The 15,306-nt window shown below is 40.3% G+C and overlaps 1 protein-coding gene across 1 annotated transcript; it reads left to right on the forward strand.

Annotated features, from left to right (window-relative positions):
* Positions 1–4,781: 4,781 nt before the first annotated feature.
* lrrc3ca (leucine rich repeat containing 3Ca) lies at positions 4,782–5,582 on the forward strand. Its single transcript, XM_030775833.1, has one exon. The coding sequence runs from the start codon at positions 4,782–4,784 to the stop codon at positions 5,580–5,582; it is 801 nt and encodes a 266-aa protein (XP_030631693.1).
* The last annotated feature ends 9,724 nt before the right edge of the window (positions 5,583–15,306 follow it).

A 15,306-nucleotide genomic window follows, 5' to 3' on the forward strand; every position in this document is an offset into this window, starting at 1 on the left:
GAGCTCCGCAGACTAACCCCGGTGTTATAGTAGAGGGATTCGCGCAGTTTAAACATGAAAAATCCACTCTGCTGGCATGGGAGATTAAAAATTCTTACTTCAAAAATCAGCAGGACGCGTTCCCCCCATCCCCCGCCAGCTACACTTATGGTACAGCGCAGGATCTGAAGACTGACTGGGAGCAGCGAGACGGGTTTCTGAAAGCGGAGTTGTTTTCAAAGCCCAAATACAATAAGCGTGGATTTGCAAAATTTAGAGGAAAACAGAGTTTGCCGCTTCCGTCATGAGCAGAAGACAACCATCGGCATAAGTTCTATGTAAGTTGACCTCTCCTTTTCTCTGACAAATAGCCTAATGGAAACGCCTGACTTTAACTTAGTGTAGGCTCGCTGCAGCCTATGCTCGCTTTAGCTCCTCATTTACTTATAGGTCTTCCTTGGCTCTCTCTCGGGTAAAGAATATGTGGCGTGAAGTGTTCAGTGTTCACCTGCTAAAGCCTGTTGCTTTAGTAGGTGAACACAGAAGAATGATGGGCATGAGAGCTTAATGATGAAGTGGTCATCATCATCATCACCATCATCATCATCATCATGAGAATTACATGTTATGATTATAGTAATACGACGGGCTATCGACTGCTACAATGGACTGTCCATGAATTTAATACGGTCCCCCTCAGCTGTCTGTTAAAATTGGCTGTGTCGTTATGATCTGAAATAGACAGTGGAAGTTAAATATCGTTCCTTCTGTTGATTTATTATGAGCTGTCAATACATTACCTTTCCCATGAGGACAGATCAGAACTGCCATAGTCATCGCGGCTCCGAAGGATTTGCAGAACCACGCACGCACGCCTTGTTATTAATCGATATTAGTGTAGCCTAAATTAGCAAAAGAAACGAAAAACGAAGACGACATACGCATGAAAGTGTAAAGTACTGTTTTACTGAAACAGTTTTAGTTTAACCTAAAGAGCGAATAATTCTGTTCATTATTTGCCTATAGTTCGTCGCATGTTTTTGTCAAAAGGCAGACGTTATAACTTGGAGTAACACCGTACGCAATTGATTTTCGTGCTACTGATTCTCTTCGGACCTTTTCTTGACATCTCAATGGACCTCGGAAAAAGACACTGATTGCTCAGTAAATGCATGACAATGTGACGGCTACTATTGAGAACATCTGCAAACATTCTGTGATGAAGAGCTAGAGATTTTTTTTTTTTTTCATTCCGTTTCATTCAGTTATTTTGTGCCAGAAAATGCTTTTCGTCGATGAAATTTAAATTCTTTGCTATTTTGGTGAGGATAAGGATCTCATACCGAGACAGAGTTTTCTTAAGCTCGATATTTCCGCTAAGCTTTGAATAAAAAAAATATATTAGTGTCATGCTAATTAAAAATGCATACGAATACACTATGTCTTTATTTCTTCATTTAGGCCTATATATCTAATCTTGTTCATGCATGGTATTATTTTAGCACACTGTAATAGGTAGCAAGACCACTGTGAACCTCACTTTCGAGTTCAAATAAATTCTGTCATTTAAAATTGATTAATTGCAATCAAGGAGGAGGCAGATGGATTTTCGGCATCAGAGGCATAATTTATGTTGAGATTACGTTTTCTTATGTTTTACTTTTCAGGAGGTTAATGACTGGAGGCTTTTGTTTTAGTCTAAGAGCAAAGTCGTTTCTACGATTACTCTTCTACAGCGTCATTTTCAAGTCTAACCCCGAACACTGTCCATGATTTTTGTCATCATCCTGCTTACAAGGATCACGTTACAATTTGACCTGCTGTAAATTATTGTGGCATTTCTTACATGGGTTCACACCCACATCCTTTTAATCCATTATCTTCTTCCTTTAACATCCCTGAACCTCTTAACCTCTTTTTTTTATGCCTCTCCTCTTTCTCTCTGTCTGTAATGTAACCGTCTCTCCTCAGATCCCCTTTCTCCCTCTCTCTTTCACACACCTCATGTGCACATCCTCTGAACTCACCTCTTCTCTCCCTCTATCTGTCTGTCTCTGTCTGTATGTCTCTCTCTCTCTCTCACACACACACACACAAAACAGTGCTTGGAATCATCCCCTTACTCACTTGTACATTTGTTTAAATCCCTGTGTCTGTCTGCTGATTCCTTATTCACCATCCTGCATTGCACTTCCTTCCTTTCTTCTGTGTCCAACACACAACATCCCTTACTAAAATATCATGTCAGTTCCATATGGTGCCTTTATTGTCAAAACTGTTACTTTTTTTGTCCTCCAAAATGTTAATTTTCAGTTTTTGTTTCTTAAACTCTGTAAATTAAGTTGTCTTTTGTTCCTTTATTTCAGTTTTGCCCATGCGCTTTATCTAAGGCAGTCCCTACACTTTAAAGGGATTGTGGAAGTGCTTTGCTTTTCTTGCTTGTTTTGGCCATTGTACGTATGAGAAATGAGGTGGATTAACATCTCCATGTCACTGGGTGGCACTTTGGCAATGACTGATCCTCTCAATATCAGCAAGGAGCTCAAAGGATATGACCCCCCCCCTCTCTCTCTCTCTCTCCCTCTCTCTCTCTCTCTCTCTCTCTCTCTCCCTCTTGCAGTTCATTACAGGGGCCATTTCCCTGGCATGCACACAACTGCTGGAGCACAATACGTCTTATTAGACCCCTCCACCCCTACCCCTTTAGGCAACTCCCACTCGTTACATGATACTAAGAGGTACTTAGAGATCGATTTCATTTTTAATCTATGTAAGTGGATCTCGTAGGGTCCGTGGTCTTCGTTTTTCAGAGGTGCAGAAGTCAGTTCAAGCTAGTGTATGTTTCATCCTTGATGCGTTGAGAAACTGAGTGTCTCTGGATGACTGATGAGCCGCTGAGTGTTGGCTTTGGTAGCTGCTGGACAGCGGATGTAGAGTGTCAGGCAGGCTGCTTCTCCTGTCTCAACTTGAGTTTTTCTTCAAAGGATTAGTAAGCGGATAGCCTGTTTTTATAAGCTGCTCTAGTATTCATGAGTTCAGGTGGGAAGAGTGTTTTTTGTTTTTTTTAGAGGTCAACAAGCAAATTACAGGGAATTACAGAACACACAAACAAATTGTCTCTTTGTGTCACTTGCACTACAGCAGGGTGTTGAGTGAAACAGTTATTATGAATTACTGATTATGACTCCTATTAGAGTGAATAACCAAAAACACACGTAGTGTTTCAGGAGTTTGAGTCATGTTCTTTAGGCGGGGTCTCACACCTCATGACGTATTCTGTGATTTTGTTGGTGTTAAACTGGTGAGGACCATTTCAGATCAGTGTTTATTGTGAGAGAAAAAGCTGACTGGAAACGTACTAAACAAATATCTGTTAGTCACAGGAATACAATAATGTGAATCTGGAGACTCTGTTCAAACTGGTGCTCTTTTGATTGCTGATTTCTTAGTTTATAGTAAACAGTTTTTTTTTAAAGATATTTAGAGTATATGAAACATTGCATTGCTTTCTTTTGTTTGACATTGTTATGAGTATAATTAGGGCCTGGTGTTTCAACAGCGTTTGTCACAATAATCATTCTCTTGGAAACAGTATAATTCTGGTTGTGTAATTTGAGCGTGTTTCGCTCAGCTTAATTGTTATGCTTTTCTATTAATTTCTCTGATAGAGAATAGATAATTATAGTGTGAATACTTACCTGTGAAACTGTTATTGAAACCTTGTCATGGAGTCTTGTGGGGAAAACAACGTGTCCACCTTAAGAGCTCTGAAAAACTAGCTGCTAAAATTGGCAATGGAATGTACCGAGCACTGTCAATTGGAGGAAAATATTTCATTGTAGTTGCCTCTTCTTTTAAGCTGCTCAGCTGAGGTTAAGTATGCTTCCTAGATCTAAACTATAGAACAACTCTGATTTGAGATTCCGCTGATAACTTTATGAAGGACTATGACAAAGACAACCAGGAGAAACCTTCAAACTGCTTTTTATCTGTCAAATAGTACATTTAGTTTGGTCCCTTGTCATCTCTCGTCAGATCTGGATTACTTTAATGCCTCTGGCAGAGTTTTGAAATAGGCCAGTCCTACAGGGATTCCAGTCATACAGCACTGGCTTGTGGGTAGAGTGTTGCTGCCCCTTACCTGTAGCCACCTTGTACAGATATTCTTCTTTCATTCTGGATTAATCTTGTCCATCATGTAAATAAGCCATGTGTCTAACAGAGAGAGAGAGAGACAGGGGGAGAGAGAAACTTACAAAGAGCAAGAGAAACAAATCTCTGCTGCTTTCTAGGAGCAATTAGAGCAACTTGCCTCCATCTGTGCATGAAATAACACACTGCAGCTCACAGGATGTTTCAGCCATCAATCACTAGCTTGTTATTTAGTCTGTATGTGTAAGTGTCTTTGTGTGTGTGTGTGTGTGTTGGATAGAAGAGATGTAATTTATGTTAATTAGAGGGTATGAGAGATGGATAATGTACATACTCTCGAAAGAGGCTCATAAGTGTTTGCATGACACATCAATAGTGGAAAGATTTAAAAGCTCACAGAGGTGCTTAACAAATAACCTGTGGGATTAGAGACGCACCATTAAAATTCTATGAATCATCCAACATTATGAGGGAATGAGGCATTCATATAGTCTGCTGATATTGTCAGCGGTGCATACTCTTCCTCATCAATCACATTCTCTGTTTTTCCTCCAGGTTCGACTGTTATTGGGGAGGTTGACATCAGCCACAGTATTCTATGCTCTTACCTGCTGGTGGTCCTCCAAAGGGAGTATGCTCACTATCCTACAATGCCACTGCCATCGGATTGGCTTTTACGGCACTCTGTGGTCATGTGGTTGCTTCTGCAGAGCTTGGTGCTAATGACCCTCTGCTTCCACCATGCAGCCACATCCTGCTCTAAACATTGCTACTGCTCAGACAGCGAAGGGCAGTCGGGGGGCAAGACGATGCGTTGCAGCAACCTGCGTCTCACGGAGATCCCTCGGGACATACCTAATGACACGCGCCGTCTCTATCTGGACTACAACCTCCTCACCAGTGTCCCTGCCAACACCTTCCAGAACCTTCCCTTACTTACTGAACTCGACTTGTCTCACAACGAGTTGGCTAAGTTGGAGCCCGGTGCATTCCGGGGCCTGGCTGCCTCTCTGCAGTTTCTGGACCTTTCCTCCAACAAACTTGAGACCCTTGACCCGGAGGCGTTTGAGGGTGTGCAGGCACGTTCCAACCTGACCAACAACCCTTGGCGTTGTGACTGTGCGCTGCAGATGGCAATGCCACGCTTGGCCCTGGAACCTGTGTCGTTGAAAGGCATTGTGTGTGAGACTTCAGTGCCTGAGGATGCAGGTGTTCAGGGCGAGCCCTTCCTGCTGGCCAAAGACCTGGACCTATGTGTCGCACTGAAGAAGACCACGGATGTGGCCATGCTGGTCACTATGTTTGGCTGGTTCACCATGGTCATTTCCTACCTGGTCTACTACGTGCGGCACAACCAGGAGGATGCCAGGCGCCACCTGGAGTATCTCAAGTCTCTGCCCAGCAGGCAGGGCAAATCTGAGGAGTCTTCCACCATCAGCACTGTGGTATAGCAGCCAGCCACTTAGAGGATTGATGGGGGAAACTCCTCAGGCTTTCAGACTCAAATGGGAATGGGCCAGGTTCTAGGAATCTGTTTTCCTGGACAGAGTTATAACAGCCAAGACCACATGCAGTCAATGCCAGGATGGACAACTAAAGACAAAGTTTAATGGATTAGGGGCTCTCAGATGTTCAACTACTTGCACAGAATGGCTCAGATCAGTCCAACAACCTCAAATAAAGCCAACCAGTATAGTCGACCAGTTTGCTTAGTTAAATGGGCCTAGTGATCAATGGATACTATACTCTCAGCCTTGGAACCATGTGGGAAAGCCCAGGACCAGCAATGTTCTTTGCTTATGTGGGAGGTACAAGAGAGGATGCAAAAGTGCCTGAAGTATATGCACAGAAGGAGGGGAATCATGCAGCCGTCTAATCTAATCCATATGAATAATTGATCCTGGAGTGGCTGGCATCTGAGTTTATGTTGGCTGAGTGGGCTGTCTGCTCTGTGCACTTTTAAAGGAGAGTATTTAAAGGAAAGGTCTCCCCCCCCCCCCCCCCCCCCCCCCCCCCCCCAGTTATACTCCATTTGGCTGCAAGTGCATTGAGCGTAAAACACTCTTCCTCCTCAGCATTTACGAGAGAATTTCTGTTGTTTTCCCTCCTACATCCATCAAAGTTGTAAACAAGCATATACATGACAGTCATTTTTAGGCTGCAACATACAACCCCTCTTTACAAAAGTCAGAAAAATGTTTTATACACTGATGCATAATAGATAAGTTTTTATGCAAGAAAAAAAAAGATCATTGCCTTTCTCTCATGACTGACAACATGAGAGATGCAAGAAGTGACAGTAAACTGTTATTCTGTCCTCTAATCTATCCACATTCAGACTCAGAATGAGCAATCATAGTTTCAGTTAATCCAATTGTGTAAAAAAAGTTAGACCTCCAGTCTGGGTTCTGATATACCGAAGAGTTGATGATTTTGTCAAACTTTGTGTTCTGATCTTCCATTGCCTTTCAATTTAGAGGGCTGTGTATAGATGCCTTCATATATACATGCATCTCAAGACAGGATACTCTTCTTGAAAACAGATAGGGTGCAGAGGCCAGACCGTTTCATTGCAGTGTAACTTTCTCTTCTAAAATGATAAGGGAAGGTGGGGCAAAATTCTTTCTGTTTTTTGTTTATTTATGAAAAGGATATTGGAGTTAAATTCGTAATATTTATACAATTTTCTACTGTCATTACATGCTCTGCAATTACACTACAATTCTGTGATAAACAGTACATTTGAATGTGGGGGAAGAACAGACATTAAATTGTATCCCATATGATTATGAATAAAGAATAAATACAAACAGATTTGAACCAATACAAGTCAGTGTTATGTGGGACCTTCAAACTGCAAAGAAATATCTACCAACTGAACAAACCTACCTACTAACGCTACTGATTGTACTACACTGATTACATTTAATGCTTGATAAAATATTATTTAAAATGAATAACAGGTACAGCGTTGTTTTCTGTTGTCTCTTATCTTGAATGAGCTGTCATTGATCAAAACATTACCTTTCATCACCACATTATCCTATATCAATTTGTAAGGTAAGTCGCCCGATTTTATATACATGTGTTAATGAACATGTATTAAGATGAATAAATGAATTGTGCCAGGGTTTTGTTGGAAGTTGAGATAACTAAATTAATTCATTTGGTTAATCAGATATTGACAACAGCCTGGTCATAAAATATGAATGGGTTTGTTTCATATCCACAGAGGGTGACATGACAGGTGTCACAGGTCCTGGCAACACTCGCAGTGAACCCACATCCCTGGCCCCTCACTCGTCTATTGTTCCCTTTCTATTTTTCTTACTTCAAAAAATGCTGAGTGTTTTTTTTTTCTTTTTTTTGTTAAACACACAGTGTTACAACTAATCCCTCACTATAGCGATATCACTCATGTCTGGCTTACAGCCACTGGGAGCTATTAAACTAGTTCGATATTTAGGAGAGGGATAAATGGAATGACAGTAGATATATAAACATAAATTCATAACTATACAGCTTGCCTAGAAATGTCAGCATTAGAACTGATCCCATTCTCCGCTCTTTCCTCATAATGAGCAACAGTGAGTGTTTAGGAGGCAAAACATGGCCGTACCAGTGTCTTGAATGTACTCAATGCAACAGTGTGGTTGTATAACACAGCCTTGTGAGATGAGAAGATAGGTAACACTCTTTGTTGTTGTAGTTCAGCGTTAGAAATATGAGGATCTTTCATTGCCCAGACCTGCTCCCACATCAGAACTTAATACATGCCATGGTCTCATGCTTTGATCCTGGTGTCCATTTCTTTTAGTTGTACATGAGGGTGTTCACCTCTTGGGTTGATTCCTCAGACAAGCATTAAGGCTCCTCCTCTTCTTGTTTGGAAAATCATCCCAATAAATGTTTAATTGAAGACACATTTTTTAATTTGTCTGTATACAGGTTGCCTTTTACATAAAATAATAAAATAAACCAAGAAAATGAGCTGTCATCTCAAATCCTTCAAATAACTGTAGTAATGTTTGTTTAATGACGGAATGTGAAGGGAACACTCGACACCAGTGTGTTTAAATAATCGGGAAAATGTATTGAAGCATAACCGAAAAGTTTTGTTTGTTTGTTTGTTTGTTTGTTTGCTTTTTTAATCATGTCACACAGTGATCCTGTTTTACAAAGACTGTCTCCCTGTCAAGGAGACCCCTACCCATCTCAGCAACTCGATAAGTGATTCGTTCGATTGTAGTCAAAGTGTTTGAATGCAGTCTGGTCCCCACAATCTCAGAATTGTGGGGGTGCACTGAGTGCTCTTGGACAGAGAGCACATTGTATTACAATATATATGAAGTCACTTGCTTGTGTACTTGAAGTATAAATTGGCTTTTATCATGCATTCAGAATTAGCACATGAGCATTCACAGACTTTTATTCATCAAGCGTACAGTACAATCAAATCATTCGTAAAGATGGTTATGAAGGTTATTACAAAGATTTTAAAAAATACCCTAAAACAAAATGAATGGATTGTGGTCCTTCTTAAGCAAAGGCACAATGTGTGTGTTTATGTGTGCATGATGTGACACAGTGCCTTGTGAAGATATTTTCCTGAAAGCCAAAAGCGCATAGACTAAAACAAAGAAATAGACACTTGTGCAACCCATAAAGTAAACACAGACTCTGAGAAGAAGTGTGAATGGAAAAATTAAGGAATGGTGAATACACGTCTGTACGTGTATTTGTGTGTGATGGAGTGTTTGTGAGCTTTGACACTCACACGTACACCTCCAGGGTAAGCTTGAGTAACGTTATCACAGGTGCTGTGTGTTCTGCTCGAAGACATAGCGAGTCATTGAGTGACATGAGGTTACTAGAGACGATAGGCACAATACACCTGGCATCGCACAGAGCCAACAGGCACAGTCACAATGGTCTCCACTGAAACCAGAAACACCCACTGAAATTACACCAGTAATCAACTGGAAAGAATAATCTTTACTTTATAATTGTCAAACACCAGAAATGACAAATTGTAATACATGTTACAATCTTTCAGAAATAATTCCAGACCTTGGTTTTGGTTTTGCATCCTGAAACTGAAATGTTTGCTATGTTTGAGATACATTTTACTGGCAACCGAAACATTATGTAAACACAGGTTGAATCTCAGGCCTGTGAGTGACAGCTTCCTCATTAGACAGATCACTGTGAGCGAGAAGCATAGCACTAGTTAACATGACTGTCCCTCTGTCTGTACCTATGCCCTTATGTGCATTGCTCCGTCTCAAGGAGAGAGAGAGAGAGAGAGAGAGAGTGAGAGAAAGAGAGAGAGAGAGAGATCGCATTGTACCTTGGGGTCATCCCTTTAGCGAAGCCGTCTGGCGAGGGCATTCCCATGGGAACATGCAACACGAGCGCAGAAGGGGAAAAAAAAAAAAAAAACATGACCCGCTAGTCTAGTTACAGCCAACTCCAGAAATAGTACATTCAATCCAACTGACAGGATGACTCAGGAACTCAAACACACATCTCTCAATTAGATCTCACTTTATCAGAAATGGAACAGACTCAGCATGTGATTGCAGATCATGAAATCTGGTTGGCTCTTAAGAACTGCAGATAAATTAGCCGGACAGTGATTCTGAGTAAGGCAAAAAGTATTTCACAAGGTATTTTGTTTGATTAAAAGAAAAAACAAGATCACATTATTCAGAATGGATATTTAACAACATTATTATGTGACGCTATGAGCCATTCCAATGCCAGGGCCACACTCAAACATGCAAGAAAAACACTCCGATATAAGATTAATGCTGTTAGAAGGACCACAATACAGCACTCGGTATAATGGTCACTGCATTATGGAAGAAGTGCTTACTGGCAAAGAACTCTGCAAGAGGTTCCTAATTTATTACACTTTGTAAATAATTATCATATCAGAAATCTCTTCGCAAATGGCTAGATTCAGGCAGAGCAAACTTGAACAGAAGGTTTGGGAGCTTTGCAGAGAGGGTGAGGGAGGAGGGAATCTCCCTTTTGTGTGACTCAAACCTAATGAAAATGAACAGGGGCACCTATGTCTCTGTATGATGTCAACAGTTAAACCAATTTACCTCCCCATGTGGAGATTTCATTGCGGTCCTGGCAGTCAAAGATGGTTTTTATATTGCTTTCAATAAAGTACCAAATATTGTGGAGCCACACATCCAAGTGCACCCAATGCACAAAGCACATACCATGCACAGAGAAAGCATTTGAGACTTAATGAGACCTCAACTAACCAATGAGGTAGCAAGTATCAGGAGCAAGAATGGAATATGGTGACACATCATAGTCAAATTGGTTCCAATGTCAACACCTCTGCTGTAGTCCCTTTTGTTGTTTTTTTTTTTTATTACAGGGGTTGCCCTACTCCCTCCATTTTCTTCTTTCATCCACCCCCCCCATCTTATCTGCTCATATTCTCCTCTTCTGTTTCATTTATTATTCACCTCTCTTTCAACCTTTTCTCTTCATCTGTTTTCTCTCAACTTGTTTGACTTGCCACCCTTGTTCTCATGTCATGCTTTTGTTCAGATTTTTCTACATCCCCCCTCTCTCACTCTTCTGAGTTGGAGGACGGGCCCAAGGATATTTGGTTTTTTTTGGAGACACTACATAGAGTCAGTTGCTGCTACATCCATCCTTAATGTCTCTCAGTTGAATCAACCAAGCATGAAATGGCATCCCAGTGCTCCTTCACAATAATAAACACATTCTCATGCCTGGAAAAACAGTTTCTTATATGTGCCTCATTAAATGAAAAAAAAACAAAAAAACCCAAACATTTTTAATAATCGTGTCGTTTTAATATCTAAAACCAATCACCGCACGACGTTGCCAAGAATGTTATTAAAACTCCGTAAGCAGGGAACTAATTAAGACTGGACCATCAGTCCCTGCTCAAACATAATGAAAAAAGACTTAGGAAAGAAACACACTCTGCATGTGCTTATGTGTTTATGAGCTTTATCTCAGCATGGTTGCAGTCGGTGTGTGGATATAATGCAGAGCTCTTTGCTAGAACAGCGAGACCTACTCCTGTCAGACCCTGCTAAGCCTCTTCTCCCTCCTGTCGCCTATAGTCTGCATTTTTCCTCGATTGGGTTTGCAGGGCGTGCATTGATCCTGTCGGAGCACAGCTAAGCTCAAGGAAACCTAAATCAAATACACCCTCATGTGACAAGAGGGAGACTCAGCGCCACTGAAATATAGATGGTAAGCCTTCCCTTGCTGACATCTCACTCTCACACACACACACACACACACACACATACACATGCACACACACCACTCACATCAAGTAAGTGTATCATCAAAGACACAAGCAACTTCTGTTTGGCAAACATTTTTAAACATGTGACTTACATATGTTTGCCTTTTAACTGTAGTCAAAGCCCGTTAGTAATTTTTTCCGACGGTGCGGCGGAAGAATGGGCTAAGATGTCTTCTGTGTGTCTACGTGTGTGTAAGAGTGTGTTTGCAAGGGAAACAAGGAATAAGAGAAAGAGAGAGAGGTAGTTTGACAGGTAATGTTACACCCTGTACCTAACACACACACCTGTACCTGCAGGTTAATTTACATTTCAGACCAGCTCACCTTGCAGACCAAGGGCGAGGGGAGGGGTGATTGTAAGTGTGTAAGTGTGTGTGTGTGTGTGTGGCTGTGTGGCTGTGTGACTGTGCATGTGTCTTTCTGCATTTGTGTGTGTGTCTTACTGAAGGTGCCAGACTTGGTTTATGGAAGCCATTTTTTTTCCTCTGATACATTTTTTTTTCTTTTTTCTTTTTTAGTTTTCCTCTGGTACACTTGTTCTCCTATGCTCTGTTACTTTTTCTCTGAATGACAAAAAACACTCACTAATAACGGTTATCTATAGCTTAACAATACCAGATATTCCATTTGAATCTCCCCATTCATCTGTTCATTACAATATCTCTATCTCATCTCATCTGTCATGTCTTTCCTCTTTCATTTTCCTTTTCCTTTTTATTTGTGCTGCCTCCTCATTCTGTCCCACAGCGCCCTCTACCTGGTAGAGTACGTTACAAATTTTCTCATTTGGTTTGACTTAAATTTCAAGGTGGTACACCCAAGCCCTGAAATTCAACACACACATACCAAAATCTTTTCAAAAATCTAAATACACTGAAATTGCTCAGATATCATGCACAAACGTTAAACTACTTTTGCTCTGACCACATTTTTTATCTCCTCTTGGTAGAATAAAGCTAGGTTATGGAGGTGAGTTATGGTAGGTCCAGTAATGGTCAGCAGGTTGAGTATGAGGGTAATTGTCTGGTACTTGTTATGTTATTGCAGCTTCGGTCATTCAAGTTTTATGAAATAGAGATTCTCAGCGCTGTCAAATACGCGGAAGCTTCTACCCACAGGACATTACAGTAGTAGGTCAAATGCCACCATAAACAACTGGTTTTAAGTGATATAAACCAAAAGGATGCGTGCATAAAACATTACTGCAGGCTACTCTACCTTCACTTACTAACATACAATACATATTCAAGACTTGAGCTCATTTTGCTATTGGCTGTAAAACAGTAAGTTTGTTGTGAATAAAGGACTGGTTATTGAATTTAAAAAAAAAGAAGTCTATTGCTCTAAGTGCTCAATTTCTGTACTGCTTTGACGGTTTGAAGAAAATAGTGTATTGTTTTGAGAAAATTGATGTGAACAGCTGAGAATAGCTGTAATAATGTTACAGGTATGTTGTTTTGTTTCATGAATTTGACCAGTGTATTGGTGATATATAATCACTGATTTGCTTGCCTGACAGACATTGGCTGTTTGTTTTGATTGTTCTGCTTGTGGTGTGATTGCAAATCAGTGAAAATTGCCAGCAGATGTTCAACAGCTGCATCCTAAGAACAATGTTCAGATCAACTGAGCAAATCAAGAAAATGACATATACGTTTTCTCTAATTGCTCAGAATGAAAGCTGTGTTTGTGTGGCTGAAAAAAAAAAAAGCTACGGACTATCACTTCAGTATTACAGTTTGCCCGGATTGGCTCACTTCCATCCTCCTACTGTGTAATTTGTTACACATGTCAGTGCTCGTTTCCATAGAAACTGTTTCCACCCCTATTCCGCCAGTGCTATCTCCATATCTCTTCTGCCTGTGTAGAGTGACTATGTTTGAACCATTACATAACAACCTGAAACTCTCTCCCACTCTCTCAGCATGTGTTTGCTGTTATAATAACTGAGTGAATGGTAGACAAGATGGCATTAGCTCTGATCTTTCTCACATTTTGCCCCGGGATTAGTGCTGCGGTATTTGTATCACAGCCACGGATTTATTCAAACAAACAGCTTGAGGTGAAACAAATAATGGCTGAGCAACAATTAAAATAAAACTATGGCCAAATGAAACCTTACGTCTTGTTGACTCTGAATCTGACAAATCATCATAAATGAATAAGACGTCGAAAAAGAGAGCCTAAAGTAATATAGCGATGAAATCTCTTCCAGGAATAGATGGAAATGTTTACGTGTTTTACACACTGTATCTGTAAACTCACATATTGTTCATTTACAGCACTAGAAGTCACACAAGATTTCATGACTGTTTGTGTTTATTTCTGTATTTATTCTCTACTGTGACCATTTTGTCGCCTGTTTTATTGTACCTCCTAACACTTGTCTTTTGGGGTACTTCCGTGAGCATCCACCTAATGCAGACACAGTGTTTATGTACAGTCAGAGTTACATTAGAGCCACTTGTGAATGATGTTTTTAGGGGAGCAAGAATTACAGATCGAGAAGTGGACACTGAGAATGCACAGACATGTGTGGACAGGTATTGATTTAAGAAAAGGCTGTTCCACACAGTCCTAAAACAAATATGCAGTCAGTGAGTCACTGAGTTCTAAATTTACTGATGTTTCATCCTTACTTTCATGTAAGAAGCATTTTGTGAAAAGGCGACTGTTTTAGTTTCGACTGTTCTTATCATGAGTCCTTTCGCAAACACACACACACACACACACACTCACACACACACACACACACACACACACTCCACGGTCTCTCTCTCTCTCTCTGTTTGCTATCTGTGTGTGTCTCTGTGGCTTTTTCTCTTTTTCTCTGTTTCACACACAGTCTTTCTTTCACATTCCAAACTTGCTACTGGTTCTAGCCATGTGCTCAGCCTGTCCTGAAAATACACAGAATTGTGAAATTCGCAGCACACGGACAAAAAAGCAGAAATGATGTCAGTGACTGATCAGTATATTCATCCACAATCCACAATTAAATATTACATCAGATAGACTAGGAAATCACAGAAGTTAAAAATAGCCAAGATGTCATTTTAAGATCAAGGAGATACATCCACTCTGCTTCCTTCACTAATGTTGAGTGGATAGGATACCACTGGGGGGCAGTGAGATATAAACTAGAGATCACTGATTACTGGTTTTACTCTTTGTCTCATATGTCTCTCTTTCTTACAGAGGGACGGCCAGACATGATGCTCCCCTAATTATATTCCATTCTGTTGCCATTTATTTACTTTGACTGTATTTGCAAAGCAGTAAAAATCACAACGTGACCACAGCTAAATCACTGAAAGTTAAAGACAAGCTAATATTGCAGTAAGTAAAATACAGTAACAGTGATATTAAGAGATGTGAGAGTGGCAATGCTGTAACTTGCTAACCCTAATTGGAATTTTATATATTGCTAATTTCAAAGAAATGGATTTTAGAAATACATGTCAATGACTGTACAGATATTTCACCAAAAAAAGTGCTTTGTGGTCCCAATATTATCTGTCGTTGTGCTTTGATCACATGTTATTTTATTTTGGATATCCATTATTTTTGGTCTGTGTTTTTCAGTGGATAAATCTTCACTTCCTGTCGATCTGTCACTGTTTTGTATCTCTGATGGTGAAAGATACGTTTTTAATGCATTTATTTCACTGGGCCACATTCTGTTTTTCTTTATTCTACGTTAACACTCCAGTTGGAGAGGACATAGTTTATTTGTCCCAATCTCTCTCTCTCTCTCCCATTCCAGATGCTCCTCGCACAGCATTTATTTTCTTTCTTTCTTTCTTTCTTTCTTTCTTTCTATCTGACCACCGAAATAATAAAACATTATCCATTTCCAT

This window comes from Chanos chanos, chromosome 5, assembly GCF_902362185.1.
Source record: "Chanos chanos chromosome 5, fChaCha1.1, whole genome shotgun sequence".
NCBI lineage: Eukaryota > Metazoa > Chordata > Actinopteri > Gonorynchiformes > Chanidae > Chanos > Chanos chanos.